This window comes from Aptenodytes patagonicus, chromosome 4, assembly GCF_965638725.1.
Source record: "Aptenodytes patagonicus chromosome 4, bAptPat1.pri.cur, whole genome shotgun sequence".
Classification (NCBI taxonomy): Eukaryota; Metazoa; Chordata; class Aves; order Sphenisciformes; family Spheniscidae; genus Aptenodytes; species Aptenodytes patagonicus.
The window spans coordinates 51333648-51355992 of record NC_134952.1 but is presented as its reverse complement, the minus strand read 5'-3'; the positions used below and the strand labels follow the sequence as shown (position 1 = coordinate 51355992).

At 40.0% G+C, this 22345-nt stretch overlaps 1 protein-coding gene across 5 annotated transcripts in view; it reads right to left on the bottom strand.

Moving 5' to 3' along the window:
- Nucleotides 1-22345, bottom strand: part of SH3D19 (SH3 domain containing 19) — an 85569-nt gene that overhangs the window by 39236 nt on the left and 23988 nt on the right. For all 5 annotated transcript variants that reach the window (XM_076336705.1, XM_076336702.1, XM_076336704.1 and 2 more), the window contains one exon: nucleotides 5619-5659. In XM_076336705.1, the coding sequence (XP_076192820.1) occupies nucleotides 5619-5659 (41 nt within the window). The remainder of the gene's footprint in view (nucleotides 1-5618; nucleotides 5660-22345) is intronic.

The window sequence follows — 22345 nt, the reverse complement described above, 5'->3', positions numbered from 1 at the left end:
AAAAAAACACCAAACAAACTGACCCAAACAACCAATTCCAAGATTACTTTTGCAAAGAGGATGGAAGAAAGTGTTCATTTGGTAAATGTATTCAATACAACTGCTTGGGGTATAGCCGAAGTACAATGATAAGGGCATTAGAAATAAAAACTAATTAATGAGGGATGTAAAACTGAACTGATAAACCTGTCAAATTCTTTCATTCTTTCTTCATTTCTAGATAAATGCTATATGCTGTTTTCTCCTGTGAGACACTAAATTCTATTTATTAAAGTTATTAAAACAAATAAGAAAAACCTAAAAAAAGTCTGAAAGACCTTTTTCCTTTCTTAACATAGGCAAAAAACCTCCAGTGAGGCATCTATGTAATCCATCAAACTCCAAATTTCAAGTAAACAAGTAAACTCACTTGAAAACAACACATTTAAAATGTTTATATAAAGATAACTTTACTAGTAGATATAAATATGTCTCTTCAAAAGAGGTAATATCGAAGCCATCATATGTTTTCAGAATGTGCTCATTCTGTTTGGGGGAAAAAAAAAAATCTCCCAGGCATTTATGGAATCAAGCTACTTCCATGTACATAAACATTTAATAAAAACATTTATTTTTTAAGGACCTTGACAAAGTTCTTCCCTCCTTCCATCAACCACTTCCCTCTTTTTGCTGTCACATTTTTGTTACAACCACACTTTTAGAACATCTTTTGTTTTGGAAGTTCTTAAATCCACAGTAGGAGCAGAGGCGAAAACTACTGCATCTTCTGCTCTCACGTATTCCTTGGAGTTCTACAAATGCTAGGGAAAAGAAAATATAAACTTTCTAAATAATCCTTGCCCCCAGACTTGCACAGCTTTTATTCCCTTGCCATTTCAAAGAAAAGAATTTAAATTAAAAAGTGTATGAGAGAAGACATGAATTTTTAAAATATAGCACATACCTGATTTACAAACAAAAGAAAAAAACCTGCAGCCATTTTTCTGGCCTTGTGGTCTTTTGATCCTGTAAGTCTATTCTTCATTCCCTTTGTGGATTGCCTTGAAAAAGCATGCTATTAATTTTACCCCCAGATTTCAAATTATGACAGTTTTAAGATTTAAAAAAAAACTTTCTTCCATCAGGGAAGTCAATGGAAATGTATTTCAGTGCTGGTTTACATACTGACAACTGAAGACAGTTGGCTCCCCGACTTCCACACTAAGAAATGCTCAGGGTGCTAATTGTTGACATTCCCAGAAGCATATGCTTAGTGGTATTTAAGTAAAAGGTAATCAAAGCAGTTAAAGAAGGGGTGGGACAGGAAAAACTCAGTGCATAAAGTCCACACTTTTTCATCTTATAACTGTATTGGTCTCAGGGGAAAGAAAAAAATATCAAATCAACTCATAACATTGTCACTATTTATTTCTGTTAGTGTCAATGAGGCATCTAACTGTGTTTAACCTAGTATAATAGAATTTAAGCAAGTAAAGGATTAGTGGTAATACTGTAAATAGAGGACAGAGCAGTGACTTATAGATTCATTTTTTGTACATATTTCTTACAAGCACTATTCAGTGGGCTTTATCCAATTATTTTTGAATGTGCAGTGGTAAAGGGTACTCAGTTTGTGCTGTATACTTATGCTTCAAATGTTTTTTTTCCTCTACTGTTTCTTCTCTGGGTCCTGCTTTTCAAGTGCACTTAATATGTCATTTGTATTTGAAACACATACAGATTATGGCACAGGGGGCATTTTAAGCTATGCAATCAAGATGCCTGTATAAGTACAACCACCATTATACCACAAACCCATAAATTGCGATGCTACAGACAAGTTGGTGGCAACAGAAGTCTGACATGCACTTTTGAGTCTTTGGAAGAGAGCTGGGCTAGAATTTACAGTCTTTCAGGCAATCTTTCAAGGCAATATAGAGGCAACTATGAAGTTCATTCAGGGATCTGCTCAGAGATACCATCCCGCTGTGAGTACTGAGCATTTCCACAATATAGACACTGCACAATAATATTCCATTAGCAAATCTGTATGAAATAGCGAACAGTTTTGTCATTGCAGACTGTTTTAAAAGCAAGTTTCATTTTGCATTAAAGATTGGAACCACAGCCTCAAATAGCCCAAGCCTCGTCGGAAATCAAGCTCCAAATTTTTCTGATTACTTTTATCTATTGTCCCTTCCAGCAGCTGTGAGTAAACACAATCCTGCCAATTAACTGTTTCAGTTAATTCATATTAACTATTATTAATAGGTTTTAAAGTAATAATATCACTTTCTACAACAAGGACGTGTGCTAATATTTAAAAACACAGCTTCTTTCAATGCTTTTCTAACACCGGGCTAGGCATTTCTACCATCAGTCCTATGAAATATGTAGACTATTAGACTGAGAAGTTATTTTTCTCACTATATAGCTGCCTAGGAATAAAAGTCATTCATTATAGTATCTCAAGGAGAGCCTCAAGAGTGGGCAAATGCTCTCTCCCTTACTTAAAAAGTAATACATCAGAAGAGCTGACAGAATGGTCCCATGTAAGAGGCCATGCTTGCAGTCTTTGCAATACCAAAGGTGTTACATGGCTGCGGAGGCCCTTCTTCAGGGAACACTAAAAGGATCGGGTAATCCTCAAGCCAAAACCAGAAAAAAAAGTCTGATTTCACCCAAGATCTGATTAGACTATTTCTGTACAAGTAGAGGTTCAAACTAATTGGAAATTTTCATGCATCTCTGAAGTAAGAGAGTTGAAGTTTTTCTCCTGAACTATTTCTTGGCACAAGGGGGAGGTCTTGCTCCTTTTCTTCTAGTTCTGTTTCCAGGCACCTCAGGGAAATGTTAGGTCGTTTGACATTAGAGCTGGGCTGATTTAATGCTTGAATGTAGCTAAAAGAGATGGTGATGCCCAATTCCCCTTCCAAACACAGACTTTTGTCCCCTCTTGAATGAACATTAGCACTCTCATGACCCCACAGTAAGTGAGTTCAGAGTGTTCAATAAAAAAATAAGCACTTTCTGTACAGTTTTTGTCCACTTTATCTCCCTGAACATGCTCACCTTGGGCTCAGACCACCAGCAGCAAAGGGGAAGGAACATGCCACCCCCAACAGCAGTCTGTTTCCTGCCTCTGCTTCCCAGCTCCAGTTCTTCTTTGTGCAACTTCAGTGAGGGAACTGATCAAAAATAACCTAGGGGTGTGACAGGGATTCCTCTTCCCACCCCCAGTGAGGTCAAATACCCTTTTCACAGCAGACCAAACTGCTGGGCACCGTAGAGGCTGACATTGCTGCTGAATAAAATCTGCATAACTACACCCTTAGTGCAAGCCTGTAGTTTCACTCAAATTAGACAGTAATGATTTGTGAAGGCACTTCACTCCTTCCTACACCTTTCCTTGGGCTGTATGTTCCTGCCTCTGCACCATTCCCTGCATTATGCCAGCCCAAATGTTTGTGCAGATGGGGAGAGAATGAGGTCACGGAATTGATCTGGTTGGGAAAGAGTGGGAGCCAAAGGAACCTAGGAAGCTCCCAAGCAAAACAAAACAAAAATGAAAAACAAACAAAACCCACAGCCAAAAATGGCTGCACAACTGCCAAATGGGAAGCCACAGCCTCAGAGTGCATACAAGCTGTTACACATCCTTCTTTCAGCCACATATTTGCTTAGGACAGAATGAGAATGGAACAAGCTTGCAGGTTCTTCCAATGTTTTAGGGCAGCAGACTTGTTTCTGTAGCCCTGCTCCTTAACACCACCCTATTCTGGAAGAGTGGAGAAGCGAGCGAAAACATCGTTCCCCTTTGTCTCACTACCGCAGCACTTGGCTTGCCTCTTTTTACTTTCTTTGGCATTCTTGTGCATGTTGCTGCGCTGGCGTCAATGGAAATAGTTTCACTGATTTCAGTGGGAGCTGGATTTAGTCGTGTGTCCTGGCCTGAGACCATCATTAAAAATCCAGGGGTAACTTTTGAAGAGTTGAGATTAAAAAAATTACTCCCGAGCACATCTCATGTTCACATCCTTGCTTTCTTCAAGCACGTTGGGCTCACTTTTCTGAATTCTACTGAGCTGTCAAACAACTGAAACAAAATGACAGCATCTTTCTATCCAGAGTTGTAGTCAGGGTGGCTGAAAGGAAAATAAACCCTCTTCCTCTTTGGCCACAAGACAGGGAAAGACTTACCGACACAAGGTCGTATAAAGCATTGTCCACAGGTTGGAAAGTTGAAACCCTGCACATACCTATCATGTTTCTTGAAAATTAGAGATAAACAGCACACAGAGCTGTGATTAAGAAATAAAGATAGATTTCTAACTCTGTTAGGGAAATACACTTTTCCAGAGAATACTATACTTTGTCCAGATTAACGGCAAGGGGGGTTAGGAATTATTCAGGGTCAATTTTTAATTTAGGTCTATCCAGAGGTATGGTTACTGGCATACAAAGAACTATGGTCTCATTTACAATGCTTTGATATGTGCATGGAGATTTTTTTCTAGCTTATCATCTGAATAATTCACATAGTACTTATATTTCATCATAGTTATTTACATATTAATATTATTAAGTATAATGTTATAACATATGAGCCAGGGCTTCTTGACTAAATTGGTTTTTTACTTGATTATGCCTCAAAACAAGGTATCACTTGCTACTGTATTTTCAAAAACATAGATAACAATTGCTTAATGATCTTTTAAATGGTTTCTCAGTTAGACGAGGTAGTGGGGCTTAGGCAGTCTGAACCAACTTCTGACTCCACCACAAAGGGCCCTCTGTGATCTGGTGCCCTCTGTTTTCCAGTTTCCTATCTATGGCAGCACCAGCACAGATAAAGTGCTGCATTTTAACTACAGCATCATGTAGACTTGCTCTGAATAAAGCTTTCATGATCCCTTTTGACGACCTCCACCCTAATCCATACTAATGAACCCCTGACTAGTAGGTCCAGGAGAAACAAATCAGTAGCACATATACTAATTTATTTTTCCCCATAGCAGAATCCTCAGGGTTGTTTCATTAATATGAAATTGAAATCATGGACAGAAAGGAAATAAAAATGAAAAGCGGAAGAAAGAAACAGCATAAAATACTTCGGAAGATGCAGCTAAAGAAATTCTCTGCCTGGAAATATCATGAGCAGGGAAAGCGAACCAGGAGTTAAACGATGAAATCAGGGAAGAAGAGTTTGGACTCTCATTCAAGATTTATAAACAATTTTTTGTTTTCCAAAATGAGCCCGGTGCATGAGTCTAATCCTGTTCCCAGTATAGTCAATGAGCAGTTACTGCAGATTTCTACTAAAATAGAATAATCTTCTGTTTTGTCAAATGAACTAAAAATTGGGCATATTCTTTAGAGATGGATCACATCTGTGCACAAATGCATTAGTGCATAAATAAGAAAATGTTAGTAACTGGCAAGAAGGAACAGCCCGTCAGCAAAGCAAAAAGATGGTCTAAAGTGAAGTAAAAAAGAAAAAGAGTGAGAAAAAAGTTACAGCCCCCCAAAAGCCTGCTAGCTACTTTGTTTTCACATATCAAGTTAACCAGTTACTAAAAACAAAGATGTAGCAATCTTACAATATTATGATTCTCAAAAAATAGGAAAAGTAGACTTACATCTCTTGATTGCTGCTCTTATGGATGACAAGGGTCCTTGGCTTAATGAAGAAAAAAATTATTACAATGTGGTTAATGTCTCAAAGAGAAAACAACTAAGTAACATCACGCAGAAATTCCCCGAATATTGTAAAGGGCTTGCCAAGTGCATTTTTCCCCTAGGTTGTTATCTTACAGAAACTTGTCCAAAACTCCTGGAGTATACAACCATACCCAACCCCTTCTAATGAAAACCAGGTTACAGCTTAGCTGCAAGACTCTGCAAAGATAGAAAGCCAATTATTATAACCATTTTTTCTCTCGATTCTGTGTTGAAGTTCACGTTCTGTCTCATTTGACAGGAAAACTTGGAGAAGAGCCCATGTGGGTGTGCATATTCTCAGATTATAAGCATTTAATGACTTAACGTTCTTGTAAATAAATAAAACTTCCACAGCTGAGTAAAAACCTACAGCCCCTTTGCTAAATATTTTTAACAATTACTTAACAACTTATCTTCCCTTTCAGTTGAGATCGCATTTTTCAGTAATAACTTGGTGGGTGGGGTTAGACAGGAAGACAACATGACCAAAAATTTGTTGATACACAAGGACAGAAAAACATTTCCTTTTGCCAACTCATCCGTTTTCTTGGTAAGACTAAGGTTTCTGATGCCCCTCTTCTGAAGCTCTTATTTAACAGATATAGCAGTCCTTGCTATTTTTGCAGGTAAAAATAAAAACTGACTTGGGATTATCATTTTCAGAAAGTGTTGCTAACTTGAAGAACATGTTATTAATAACCTGCCACTTGTGCAAAGCTACAGAAGAGATTAAAAAAAACCACACACAGCTACTTCAGAAAAGGACTTTTTTGCTTTTTTTCTTTTAAAACACAACAGCTAAAGAATGCTTGCTGGTGAGAAGCCTCTGGAAGTGCTGAATAGTCTTTTTAAAGGCTGAAAATAAATAGAATATATCTGGTTCAAATTAATACCATATCTTAATTACAACAGAAAGGCATACTAATCAAGTCTTTTCCGGAAGCCTTCCACCACAGCCTTCATCAGCGGTATAACAGCAGGAATGTTAGTACAGGGAGGGCATTAGCATTTTAACACTGCTCTCTCTCTGCCTGCAGCAGGTGTGCAGCACACCAACTCTGTCAGGGCTCGGTTTAGCTCCACATGCACTTCCACTGCAATTGCTGATGGCTGCAATTACTCCGGTGGGATGAAGAATAGGGGGATTTGGAGGAGAGAAGAAAGAGACAGTCAAAAAAGACGTGGATGAAAAATGTCGTCCCTCTACAGTCATTCTGAAAACTAATTAAGACTAGAAATGAATGTTGCTCTGACTGAACTGTTTTCTGAAATAGTTTGGCTAGTCTAGGATAAACAATGCCTATTTGTCTGGTTTCAGAAACAGTTCAAATGTGGCTTGGCCCCTATCCACACAGCTAGCAAAGCTGCATTAGAAAACATTTCTATCAGTCATATTTCACTGTGCATTCTCAGTAGAAAGGGATTCTAATTTTCCTTCAAAACGTCCCATCATAATACAGCCTTATCTTTAAGAAACACTTTTAGTTGTATGTTCCTCCCAGATGTACCCCAGACTCCTTTTTCAATTCCCTGTAACTCAAGTCTCTTTCTTTTGGATGTTCATTTTTGAAGCTTCATTCTTCTGCTTTCATTGCTGTGAACAACTACAATCTTTAGGGTTTCATTTTAATCATATTTAGTATCAGACAGGAAGGAGACTGAAGTCTGGTAACATGAATCTGAAATCTTCTGGATTTTCTGGGAAACAAAAACTTTCTATACTCAGAATTCAAGATTTACTTAAGTTTTATAGCAGGAAATTAGGAAATCTATAAAGTATGCATATTCAAGTAAGAATCAAAAGGAACAAGTTAAGTTCTTTCTTCTGCTGGCAAGAGACCTTTGACCCATTGCAATTTGCCTCAGAATCTGATGAGCACTTTCAGATACGAGCAGTTATTTTTGGCTAGAAATCATAGGATTCATCACGTAGGCAAATGTTCAAGTTTTCCATGCAACATGAGGACCAAAAGGGTATAGAAAACGATTTTCAAAATCAAAATGCAAAGAACAAAGCAAAAAATTTCACGAAACCAACCTAGTGAAGTTGAAGTATGGATATATCAAGAGCAAGGCAGTTCAAGTATGCAACTATCCATGTAGTTTAGAATCCAGGATAACATGGTTCTGTTAGAAAATTTATGGGCTCACAGGCAAAACAGGCTGTTAGCAGATAGTTTTTCTTTTCCACTTTCCATTAACAGGTCACCCATCAACAACCTTTTGGCAAAGCACTACATTTCCTACCCGCAGGAGAGTTTGATTCACATTTAGCTTACAATTATTTAAGCCCTTTAAAAACATGGAAATGGGAGTGGATGTAGAAATTTTTTTTTTTCCATGAAGCTCTGTAAAGGAACTGCAAATTCCATAACTGTTTTATACACTAAACTCCAGTAATTTAAATAAAATGCTCTTCTTGGGGCAGCTGGTGATTTTGCCCATACCTTATGCTGAGCTAACCCCTCCCTGTTCCACAAGCAACAACTTCTGGTCTCTTGTCCTGGCTTGCAAAGAGAGAAGTGATAAGGTTACTAATGTCTTCCTCTGCTCCACAGTTAATGACACATTTTCTCTCAAGCCATCCAAATAATTAACATAATCAAATTGAATTTAATTCTCCTATTTGATGAGGTAGGAGCTGCAGCAATTACTCTACTGTATGGAGTCCCTGCCTCTTTCTCACCTCCTCCTGTCCATAAGGCACAGCAATGAACCAGAGCACACACAAAATCCCCACAAACGCACATGTCAAGGAAAAATGAAGAGGGAAGAAGTTTAATCCACGTGGGACCTGATCCTGGTCCCGGTGCAACTCCCTCGACAGTTACATCAGAACACCTGAGAGGACAGCATGACAGTAACTAGCCCCTGAGGGTGGGGGCCAGCAGCTCCTGTGTGCCCTGCAATGTACATAAGCAAAGTCCAAACTCATATTGCTGGAAGAAAACCGTGCAGACAGCAGAAGTTTCAGAGCATTAGAGACTCTGATAAACATTAGCTCCAACACCACCCCAGCCATACCTAATATGGAATAAGTAAAGATGCAAACTATTAATCCGTCCCACACACAATTTAGCATGCAGGAGTGGACAACCAGAGCAATTCCTCTGACATCTGCACATTTATCCTAGACCTCGCTCACTCTTAATTCAAAGCACAAACTTTGTTTCATTTCCAGCTAAGGCAGCAGTTTCGTTGAGCTTCACCTGCCAGCCCCTCAAAAGGGGGAACTAACCTACCTCTGTCGGTCCCTCTGCACACCCAAACAAACCCACTCAATAGGTTCAGAGGGCATCTGTAAGCTGCTGTACCTGCTATGCTGAAAGCAGTTGGGTACTTTAAGTCAGCAGTAATATGGAAAGGGTCCCATGGGTCACCATTTCTGAAAGATAAAGAATCTGGCGTGGTGTGTTTGAAGTTGTTAAACACCTACTCACTTTTCCTGGCAGGCTTTATTCTGGCTTTCAAGGACAAGTTTTCTAGATATAAACACCTGAGGAAAACGCTTCAAAAGCATATTTTAGGTCTGTGTATTGGGGAAATAAAATTGCCACAAACTAGACTGGACAAAGAGCTGTAAACTGTTTAGCAGAGTAAGTGCACTTACTGTGTATAAACCATGGTCTCTCCCTCATTAGGGGCTCTGCTCCGACACTTTTACTTGCACTGAGCAGCGTCTCTCTTCAAACGCAACTTCCGTGTAGCTACAGTATTTCTCAAAGGCCCACTCCTGCGGGGTGACTCCTGACCCAACACAGTGACCGTGCGAGTATCACTCACCTGAACAGTCCCCACACAGCAGAGGAAGGGAGGTGCTGTTCAAATGGAATAAAGCTCAAATCACACAGGCATCTCCGAGCGAGCAGGCAGGGATTTGTGTGTGCCCAGAGCAGGACAGCATTCAAGTCACACGTTACCCGAGCAAAGAGACCAGGAGGATCTGGGCTACCTTTTCACCCACATGTCTTTTAGCTGTTTCAGCAGCACCAGTGGCTCCAGCCACTGGTGCCCTGAGGGCACCTCACGGACATGTTCCCACCAGCCGGCTGCTGGTGAGCCAGCTCTGCTGGTGAGCACAAACAGGTGGAGGAGTGCTGGGCTTTACCTGCCTCTGGAGAGCACAGGCAGTACTGGCTTGTGACTGCTCCCTCCTGCCTGCGAGCATACCTGTAGCCATTTAGGGGGGTCTCCCCAGGCTATCTACAGTCTTCTGCCCTACGGGTTGTGGTAGTGCTTGCGATACAAAAGACATCCCAAGCTACGGTCCTGTCTCAGCATCTCTCCTTCAACCACTTCCACCAGTCTCCTATTGGCTTGCATGGGATTCTCAGCAGGAATCGAGCAATCCTCTACAACGCCTCCTCCCTTTATCAGAACCAGGACCTTTGTTTGGTTTCTTTATCTAAACTGACATAACAATGAATATTCTACAGGAAAACTGGTTGCATTTCTTTCATACACCACTCTAGACATACACAAAAGCCTGGTGGGGGAAAGAAAAAAAAAAAAAAAGAATGATCACTTGTTCTAAAAAATGAATATACTGAAGCATCCTTCATGTCATGTTATACGAGGCTTTTCTTAAAGTATCAGTCCTTAGGTTTACACACCTGCATAAAAGCTTGGTTATCGACCCTGTCTTACACACACACACACACACACACAAAGAGTAAAAAAAGTTAAAATGTTGCTATTTTTAATGTCTTGTGACTTCTTGGAATGTGAGCCAAGAATTTTTAAATAGTTGATGTTGAAATTACTGCGAGGCAAAATACTAGCTTTATTAATAAAAGGCATCATATATTCCTCTTAGTTACTTTAGAAATCATGCCATCTTTATAACAGCCAGTGTACTACAGTGTAACATTTTTAAAACTTATTAGAAGACATTATTCCAAACACAAAATGTTTAAAATGCCACCGAAATGATTTTGCTGCAGACTGAGTCACAGAAAGATGTTAGTAATTTCATAGTTAAATTAAGGGTGGTGCAAAAGATCAGATTTACTACCACCCTGATAGCAGGCCAAAGACAGACCTATTAGTTCAACCAAAAAGCTCCCAAATTTAGGACAGAAGAGTCACAGCTATCCCATCTTCATGATGTGGATGCAGTAGACAGAACTGTATTAATCCTGTGGATTAAGTGAATCTACACTGAAAATGTATCCACAGTGATCAGCCTCTTCAATGCCTCCACTGCAGAGGACTCCCAGTCCTCCAACTGATACGTGTAAATTAGATTACGTGACACACGGACTCCAGGTGCAGTTTCCCCACTAGTGTAAGAGAAGCAGAGACTGCGCAGCCAGTAGTACCACCTTCCCCATGCTCACCATTTCCACCAGCTCTCTCGTGTTGGTGCTGACATGGTCACAAGTCTGCTGGATCAGCCACGTGATTTTGCTAACAACAAACAATCCCATCCCAAACATCCCAATTAGTTTTCAGCCAGACAGGCTGACTGCTCCAGCTGGCTGCAGAGCCACATGAGCACCAGGATGATACTGGAGAAGCGGTGGGAGCTGACAGCCGGGGAGGCCAGCAGCAGTCCTTGGGGTAAGCAGCTCAGCCTCTACTCACAAAAACAAACCTTAAGTCCGTGACTCTGCAGCTAATCTGACAGCAAATCACCAAATGCTGGCTATGCCTCGGGTCAGCTGTTCTTCTCACCCTTCAGTATCAGTTGATCCATTCTTTTTTTTTTCCCCTGTTAATGCTGGTCATCCAGATTGGCTCATTGGAAGACCAGACAAGCACCAGAAAAAAGCAGCTGGCAGCAGCCTGGCACCACAGTGGTCTCTCTGTAAAATGAAGATGCACTCTCACATTCTCTGCTAAATCATGGGGTATTGTCATGACCCTGTGGGTACTGAAGGCTAATAAAGATCCAGTCACCTAAGAAATCACATGCTCAATAGTACAGATCTGGTCCATCTAGCAAATCAGACTCACCCCGCTACTTTACTTCTCTCTTGGGTCCAGCCCCAAAAGCAAGTAATCCTGAACCAGTAATTAAGTCCGGTGACAATTCAATCCCTACCACTATGCTGAGGATGTCTACTTCTGCATCACTTAATGAATGCCACAACTTCCCACTGTCTGGACAAGTGAGGATGTAGTTAAGAAGCAGCCAAAATCCAGCTGCTCAGCTAATTAAAACAGCTCACGTTGATCAGCATAAGGAAATCCTTTCAGAAATTGCTCTCTAGCTGTTTCTTCAACCACTTATTACATATTCATGTGCTTGTCACTGTCATACTTGGGGATCATATTTCTGCAACCGAACCTTCAATTTTAAGGCAGAGCACAGGCAGGAAGTCAAAGCAGATCATGGCAGCAGATGATAACATTTCACACTCCAATTCTCACAGCAAACTAAAAGTCATGAGGTTGCAACAGCTTCCATACTTAATAATGTCCGGCTTAGATCTTGAAGCTGAAACACCTCCCAAATTTTTTGTGAATCTGAGTCACTCAGCTCATGTGTACCCTGAATTAACTCTTTCTGATTCAGAGCTACAGACATGCTAGATAGATTTCCCCTAGCCTTTTCTTTCAGACAACAACCTGAGCCAAACTGCACCTTGATCCCGAAGATGACTGTATGAACACACCCATTCCAGAAAGGCAAATCCTCAGAGCATGATTCAAGTTATTCTCAATCTTCATTGTATATTTACTGATTTCAGCTCCCAATAAAATGTACATCACAAGAATGGAGGGCTCTGCTTATTGAAGAGTTTGGCCCTCCTGTAACAGCTAAGATTCTCCTCTATGCCACCTATCAACATATTTTTACTCACTGTTGTGATAACCCTGCTAGTATGTTTTGACTAAAATTAATAAACAGTATTTATGCTTTAATGACAATTTAACCTTGGTAGTAAAAATTTCTAGCAGTAGAAAGCACCTATAATTTGAATAATAGCATAATAGCAATGCAGCACTGTAAATGTAAATGCAAGTATCACTGAATTGTCATAGTGATAGTGACAGGATATTTGGGCCCAGCCAGCACTATATTCAGACACAAAAGTAAGGGTTAAAAAACTGAAGGGAAGAACCAGCTCTTTCAGATAAAACAACTTAGCTGTAAACTGCAGCTTCTTCTGATGGACATTCTTTACCATTAAAGTCTACAGAGTTTCTGCATTTGCAGACGGGGAAAGATGACAGTGCCCTACTTCTACAGTTAAACAATACAAAACAAAGCTTGTTTCTGAAGAACGGTTCTTTGTTTCAACTATTTGCAGTAGCATTTCAGTCAGTAAATCAAAGCCCTCTTTAGCCACTGACAGGACTTTCTGCTTGCTTCATACATCTCTGTACATCAAATACAATCTGGTGGCTGAATGAGCTCCAGAACCTTTGTAATTGACATCACAGATGAATAAAACCTGGTTTACTCATGAAGGATGAGCAGGACAAAGGCATAAAGAAAACCTGTAGATCTGGATCCACAGGATTCAAGATATCTTTACAGGGCTTTAACTATTACAAAGTATGGATATTAGATTTTCTTCAAATAGTCTGTGTACTTCATAGAACATATAAGTATAGTGTTAAGGTTATCTTTAAAGTTTTGTAAAGGGGGAAAGTGGTATGTGAATGTCCTCATATGACTAGAAGCATTAATAATGATTACTAACAAAACACATAACACTGCTTTACAACAGTGAGTATCTTAAATCCCTACTAAGCCAGTTACCTGCAGATCAGCAAAGAGAAAAGAACAGGGGATGGGGGCGGAAATCACCCAAAGTAATGAAAAGATGGGTGTATTTCATCTGGCCTTTTGAAAACACAGAGGCTGAGAAGCTTAGGAATAGAAACACAACAGAGCATGGCTCCAGAGGGGAACAAGCAGGAACTAAAGGGTGTTGACTGCAAGAGCAAGAACTCAGCAGGACCCAGAGGATGTATGAGCTGGAGGTGAGGAATCCGGAGGAGAATGCTCGGGTGCTTGCAACAATACAGACTTCAAAGACTTCAGAGCAGCAATCAAACGAAGGGAACAAGGTATAGGTGTTTCTTATTTTGCCTAGATCTGTCTGTTTCCAATGTAAAAATAATCTGTAAAATATAGGCCCATTTGCTTCCACTATTATGCATCCTTTGAGGAGGAAACTAGTGTATGTATGAGGAAGGGGTTCCTGGGGAATCTTGAGGCATCTTAAGGCCTCCGGCAGATGGATAATTGAGTCTCACTTCCAAGGGACAGTACCAAATAGCTTCTACACTCAGCAGTTAAGATAGTATCTGGATCCTGCCTAGTCAGAGATTAACAGCATACAATTCCAGCTCTGTAATATCAAAACCAGCTGTTTGAGAAGCATCCAAAAGGTAAAGTTTAACCTAAGTCACAGAAGTGGGATTACGAGAAGTGTTCGATGCTGGTGTGACGTCAGTGCCAAAAAAATCAGCTGAGCACCTTTGAGAATTTCAAAGTGTAACAACGGCCAACGTTGAACTCTTTGACAAGTCCCATCCCGTAGGATTTCCACGCTCCTTTAGCCTAATTCAACTTCTTCGTAGGCTATCTGAGTCAAATAAGCAGTGTGAAATATGCTGGAGTTTAAGCTTTAGCTGAGTGAGGAAACAAAAGGAGCTCCCTCATTATTTTAATCATAGATGTATATTGAGAGCAAAGACATTTGTTGTGAAGGGACAGTCTGTAAAACAGATGTATTAATACATATGCATCAAATATAGCGAAGTCTTAACTCAGCACTTAAAAACAAAAACCAAAAACCCTTCTACACTGTAAATATGAACCAGCAGCCAAAAAATATCTGTAAGAATATTACAAGGTCATCTTTTGTACATACTGGCTTCAAACTGGCCATTTATATTTATAAATAAAATAAAATAAATCGTTTAACAAGCAGCAGAAACTAATTTTCAACCCTCCTGTGTTAAAGCCTCACAAAAGTAAAACTATCTTCATGCATGATCACATCTTGTTCCAATGGACTGTTGACTCACCCAGTTACACCCTACAGTACATGAGGTCCATGAACTTGTAACAGTGGCCCTTACAGAATGCACAGTGCACAGAAATTGTAAAATAAAATCTCATAACCACACCCTTCACCAGACCTGTCTTTCCAGAAAATGCCCTGCATGCAGCTCAGTCAGAGAAATGGTATGTTTGCCTATACGCTCTTCGCTTGCCCTTCCTCCAAAAACACTGAATCGCTTCCTTTTCTTCTATACCACAGATACTGACAGAGCTTTTGGTTACAAAATATAGAAAATGATTCCTCAGAAACTCGCACTACCTAACAACAAACCATACATTCATACACCTGTAGGTCTACAATGTTTACCTCCAAGTTTAAATATGATCTTAAACTGCAGCCCTTTTTATTCATTCACAAAGATCCAGCAACTCTGAAATTAAGGTCAACCATTCCCAAAAGATATGCATCAAAGATTATTTTTCAAGTCTTGTAATTCTGATTCTACAAGGATGTAGGTAAGGTATAGCGTATAAGTAAAGGTAGTATCTTTGTTAGTCCAAGTTGGGGAAAAACAGCAAGTTTTTAGATACCTGAATTCTTTTCCAAGGGTGAAACTGAAGCATCAACCATCAGAGACAAACAGATTTTTAAAATCACACTTACACCTACAAAACCTGCATCTATCCCAAACAAACCTGCATCTATCCCAAACACACTGCAAAACCCTGATAGGCAGGCACAGCACTGAATTTGCTATGAGAGCACTCAAAATACCTCTCTCAACAACCGAGAGAAGGCCTTTAACCGCGGGGGACACAGCTCCGGTGAAACAGATCTCATCTTTGAGCAAGTCACCATACAAACGTACTATAAGACAAGAGGAACTTCCTCCACCCTCAATCATATACCCTGGCTGTCTTACAACATCATGGACCTCAAATTATATGGCAAATCTGTAAATACTGCAGCCTCTAATGGATGGTTATAGCTTGGAAAAAATAATCACTATCATCACCTTTCCCCACTCAACTAAGTTTAGCTTCAGAAACAAACATCTTGTAGAACAGATTGAACCGGACCTTTCCGGAGCAACGGTCATAAGAAACATCTTGCCAAAACATTTCACAGCCACGGAAATCAATGCCGCTCCCTAACCTGTAAGAATCACCAAAACACATAGCTCTCTCACATGCTCCTCCATGCACTTCAGTCAATGTACCACATGCCATCAGGTAAACTAGGCAGAGGAAATTAAGAGCCACAAAGTGTCAGGTTCAGCTTACTTAGGCGACTGAAAGGACAGAAAAAGCACCGATCAGTGGAGTTACCCTTCTCTCATAGCAACCACCTCATCTCTGACCTCTGACCCTTGATCCCAAGTATTTACAAAGACAAGCTTAGAAAATAATTTTTTTTTTTTTTTTAAATCTCCAGTGCAGCTTAAAGGCTCTCGATTCAGATAACGGGTAATTTCTCCAACCTCCAGTCTCAGCAATGCCCTTAACTCCAAAGGCAGTAAATTGTTCCTGTCCTTCTTCTCATGTCAGCCAACAACCTTATCCCCCTCTCCCCTTGCTAACATGCCTCTGGGTCTCAAAAGTATTAGTGACCTTTTCCTTAAGACTGCCTAATTGATTAACACGATCTAGTTAAACCCAGAACAACGGCATTTTAACTTTCTCAAGAAGCAGCAAAGCTATAGGGAATGACAGCTCAGTCTCTTACACTACAGGACGTAGAAAGCGTTATATAAAACTGGCAGGCACCAAGTTCAAAGAGACTTTTCAGCATGCAACAGCAGGTTAAGCTGTGGCACTGCTTGCCACAAAACAGTGTGGGTGCTAAAAGTGTATATGAATTCAAAAAAAACTAAAGAAAACCCATTGAGGGCTATTAAATACAAAGCATCACCTCTCTCAGAGGCCCCGAGCCACACAAATCTGGATGCTGACAGAATGCATGGATACTTTCCAATGCACGCTTGTTTTTTCCTTATCTTCTTTCCTTAGGCTTCTACTTCACACATAAGCAAAGACAGAATGAGAATACTGGAATAAGTGGACTTTTGGTCTGCTCCACAAAGACGATTTTTACAGCCTTAGTTGTCTTTCAGGATGAAAGGAGGTTGCCTGTCTGAAAGCTTCACCATTTTTTCCAGTTACTTCAGTTGTTCTAATAAGATAAATCTTAAGATAAAAGGACAAATCTTGGGTTATTTACTTTTTAAGACATTTGAAAATCCTGATTTTTTTTTTTTTTTAAAATGTGAAAATAATCTTGGCAATTTCTATTTTACGCCCTCCAAGAACATTAATGATTTTGTTTTATATTGCCATTCAAGTACATCTGTATTATACTAAGCAAAATACCTGTTTAGCACCTGCAGCAAGGCAGTTACTGCACTAAGAAGCGCATTTTGTCAATTCAAATACTAACAGACATCATTTAAAAAACGTACGAAAGACAGTATGGGAACAGTCTGGAAATAGAGAGAACTGTGTCATCATTTCAGACCTGTCCTAGATGGAAAAAAATAAATGCTGTTATTAACAGAAAGCATTGGTAGTCTGTTCACACTGTAAAATGTCCATTTAACAGAACACATTTCCTTGTCAACAGCCTCAGAAGGAAGAAGATAGATTGGGCAGTAATGCAAATAATCTTCTGTCCTATACACCAGTACGGTGTGGTGAGAAAGCCTCTCCTGCCGCTGTCATTACTGTACTTGTCCCATGATACCATTCTTTTCCTTCCCAGCTGTCCAACCTTCATCCATCAGGAGCACTACATGCTTTTAGCTATTCATGGACCTAATATTTTAAAAGGGGCAGTGGAAACAAGGTAATAAAACAACATGATGGTCTTAAAAGCAGTTGCCCAAAAGAACGTGTTCCTGGGAGAGGAGGGAAACTTCCTGAATTGGTCCAATCATAAAATGATATCAGGATTGTTGGAACTAATACTGTATTAATACTAGATGCCAGTATGTGAAGGGATGGGGAAGCAGAAGTCCAGATAACATGGAATAGAAGAATTATAATAGTAAAACCAAAGCTATTTCTTTCCACTAAGCATTTATTCCAAGCAAAAATATTGCTTAATATAACATGAGATCACTGATGTACTTCTTTTGCTTGAACTAGGTATTACATTGTAGATCAAAAGAGAGATTTAACAAAGTAATCATTATTTGTGGTTCGAACATTATGATTAGACTTGGACCTTCTCTTTAATTAGAAGTCAGCCTTTGCCTCAAGCTTCAGGAGGTGGGAATGTCCACTATACCCAGAACAGATGATAAACCTTTCGTAACAACTCTCCCAAGATTAGGATGTGGCTATGCATACTTATAGACCATACTTACATGAATACCTTCCACATTTAGGGTTGTGTTGTCTAATTTCACTCCTCTGTAGCAAGGGACCTGCCTGTGACATGCCTTGGTTGTAGCCTCCAAGGGAACAGGCAACATGACTTTTTGTACCACTGGATCTTGGTTCTTTTCCTGAAGCTGAAGTAGTTGGAAACAGGTGCAAAAGCAGCTCATCCTTGTCTACGCTAAGGGCTAGTACTAGCTCAGTTGAGTCTGTGGTTTGTCACAGATGGCCAAAACTAGAACAAATCCCATACGTAAACATGGCCTAAATTCAAATGGCGATACCTGCACTGAGCAAAATACCACTTTTCAAAAGAGAAATTTTGTAGCAAAATCAGAAACACAACATCTCACAAATGACAGGATCAGAGCCTAAAGTACAGTTGTGCAAACTGCACAGCAAGCATTAGACAGAAATAGAGTAAGAAGGAAGAAACTATCAATGTGACAGGCCTCACTAGGAATCTTATTCCCCCATGATGTAGTGAGGATGCACCTGTAACATGCTTTGAAAGAGTAGTTGATCAATCATTTCAATGTTCGACCTGCCAAATCAGATGCTACTTAAGATAACCAATTACCTATACTAGAATGATCTGCAGACACCAAAGAATAACTTACAATGAAATGACAAAGTAGGTGAGCAGTACAGAAAAAGAACAAAAAAAAGGAAGAAGTAACAATCTCTTCTCTCTCTTGCACGTCAGGGTAAGAGGCCATGGAAACCAACACAATATAACTGCAAACTGAGCTCTCCCACTCAAATTCCAGAGGTGAAGGAAAATGTAGATACTGACCTGAGCCTAGACAGAAACCTACACAAATCCTTAGGGAAATAAACCAAAGCTCAAGTATCAGCTCCAGTGCTTTTAAAATATCAACATGAAATTCTTTCAGAGAGAACCGAACTACTACTACTTCTGAGCTGGAAGTTTACAACCTGCTGAGTCTGCCTCCTCAGCCCTGACACATATCCCATAAGCTTCCCTTAGCAGCTCCTCCTCCTCCTCCTCTGTTTTCTTTGAGACTATTACAAATACCTTTGGAAAGAATTCTCTTCCAGCCCTCTTTCCCATCCACCAGATGAATTTCATGTGCTATTTGTCATTGAAATGTCTTGGGGAGAAAAAAGAATAATCATAAAGAAGAAGAATTATAACCATGACTGATTAATTTGGCCCACCACATGTTACTTATAAACAGAGAATTCCAGTTCTCCCCACATCTTCCATCCACCTCAGAGCAGGGTTAAAAGACAAAGCCATATGGTTGTTTTAAGGAGAATTATTGTCATTTTATAGGGAAAAAATGAAATCTTCTCAGAATGACCTTTAAAAGGAAAGCTCCACGACTAAAAAAAACTGTGATGTGCAATTGTGTGCTTCCTGAAACCACCTTTTCTAGAACTAAGGTCTATCATGGTTGTTTATGCCCCAGATAATTCTCCTAATGCACAAGGAGAGTGGCCTGGTGTCTGGATGGTCCTCAGTACCTTCTACAGGAGTCTCCTCTGAAAGGTGATGGCAAGTGAAACTTGTTCATGTACATGAGATGATCAAAGAAGCACTGAAATTCTTTCTATGAAGAAGGAGGGTGAACCTTTTTCTCTTTATTCCTTCAACAACCATCTCATTCTCAGCATTATTTTCCATTATGTATTAGCATAAGCACTGGAGAGCAGCCCAGACAACGGAAGGAGTTGTTCAGGGCACCAAAGCAAACAGTCCTTCAAAATTCCCTTTGCAGAAACCAGGAACAGAGCGCTCTTTTATTAAAACAAATCCCTCTTCTCTGTTTAGGAATAGGGAATCTGGAAGGCTGGCTAGGATGCTCCCTTCACAATAACTCTTTACCACTATCTGCGAGATGAATAGCCAAAAATCCCCAACACAACAGTGATGAATTGGCGGCATTAAAACAAACACCCGCAGCAACAGGCTCTACATACCCACACGATCCCTAATTGCCAACAACTAAGCTGAACCCATCTGCCATTTATTCCTCTGTTCTACCTGTGATTTTTTTTCTCATTTACAGATAAGTATAAACTGAGCAGGGAAAATTAACATTGCAAAGAATAAATTAAACATAATGATTTATTGTGGCAAAGAAGCTGTCAAAGAAATATGCTGCACGAAATTGCTCCAGCTTATTCTACTCCCAGGAGGAACATCTCTGACACGCACAGCACGTGCTGCTGACCAGAAACACGGGATAAACAAAAGAAAAACACATAAGCCGATTCCAACCTCAAGTTTCACCAGTTTAAATCCACACTTAACCAGTGGGATTGCACCACGCTCCCAAAATTTAGCTCTCAGAACGAAAAAAATGGAGCCACATGATCGTACTTTTCAGATAACAACAACAACAGTCACGATACCGAGCCCCTGCTTCCAGCTCTGCCATTGATTTATTGTGCGACTTGCAAGAAATCACTCTGTCCCCCTCTGCTGAACCTGCTTCATCTGTAAAGTGGAGACACAGCTATTTTTTTCCCTGGAGATCAGCCTTCTGATCCAACTAACCACATGAGCACTGATGACAGCCCAAAGGAGGGAATGAGATCCTTCCTTCTGGAGTGGCACAGGCTTAGCTCAGCTCAGGGCAATTGTGAAACTGCACCCCAAGGGTTTGGAAAGGAGACTAGATACTTTTTATTACATCAACTTCTGACCTACTGGGAGTGTACAAAAGCAGGACATTCCTCTTTTCACAACCTAAAAGTAAGCTTAGACTAAGAGTAACCTGCTACTCCCAAGCCTTAAAAATCGTAAAAGCTAAAGAATAAGAATGTAACAGTAAAACAGTGTCATCCTCCAACATTCGTTCTTTCTTCTACACACAATCCTTCCCTTTCAGATGGAGCGTCAGCAAGGTTCAAAGTCTCAAACTTCAGATCTGTATTACAGCCTGTAACACTGGCTGGGTGGGCAAAAGCCTGAAATTTTCCTGTGTGGAACAGCTGCATTGACAAAGTAACGCAGACATTGCCAGTGGACAAAACAAGGGTTTTGAATGACAGCAATGAAAAACTGTATTTCGGGATGCTTGTGGGAATTAATATGGTCTTTCTGGATATTAAGTAGTCCAGTGTTTGAACTAAAGAACTAGATTTAGACTGGTTCTTTTGGCACTGTCTCCCACAGCATTATCATTTGGAAGTCAAGTTATTACGAGACAGACAAGCAGCCTGTAAGTGGGGTGAAAATAAGTGGGCTCAATCTCTCTCTCCTGGGAGTTTTTCACGACTTGGCTAGAAAAAGACATCATTGGCCTGATCTAGTGTTAGCATCTTCCCACTGTGAGCAAGATGTTTGACTACATGACCTGCAGAGATCCCCTCCCACCATTTCCACCATTCTGTGATTTCTCAGTACAGAAGCAGCAGTAGCATCAGAAGTCTCTCCACACTGCCCATTTGACTAAGGCACAACAGAGAAGTAGAGGTCTTCAGCACGGTTACAAGAGCACCTCTCACTCTTTTCAATGCCCAATTCCAATACAGTACCCTGGATTTTAAATTTACCTAAAATACACAAAATCTGTTAAGTGGCTTACAAAATTAGCAGTGAAATTACTCCTGAGGACAAAACAACTCAAGTTGTTATGTGCACAAATGTCAGCAGCAATTTGTGAGAGGCTTCAAACTAGAACCCCAGGCTTCGGGGGTTAGGAGCTAGCAAGATTTCTGCAGCAGAAGGAATATTCCCCTTCAGATATGCAAAGCTGGAATTATTAAATGACTGACCGCAGACTGACCGTAATGGTTAAAACATAGAAAATCCTGTTACTGTCTATTTTCTCAAGACCTCGAAAGCATATTGATTTGTAAAAGCACATCAGTTTAACTATCAAGTGAGGACAGTTCCACTGTCTTCTCAGGCCTGTGCCTTAATACTCCCTTCATGATCTGTTAAAGGCTTATGATCTTAATTAAAAGGTGTCTTTCAGGCTTCACAGATGATCTGGGGAAACACATTCTTAAGATATAGTCAGACCACTACTGTAATATTTATTAAACACAATTTCACAGATCAACATTATATAGCAGAGGAAATAGAATTGCAGAGAAGCTTTCACTAATGGAATTCTGCTACATAAAAAAAACCTAAAACCAAAGTAAGATACAAAATACTATTCATAAAAATGATAGCTTGATTTACCAGATCCTCACTAAAGGGATCTGTAGCCCCTTTGATCAGCCACTTCAAGTGCTTCTTTATAAAGGAACAAAAGAAGGGTTGTTTCTATTTGTATTGTTGACTTGATGTATTTTAAATTTAAAAGCCCAATTTAG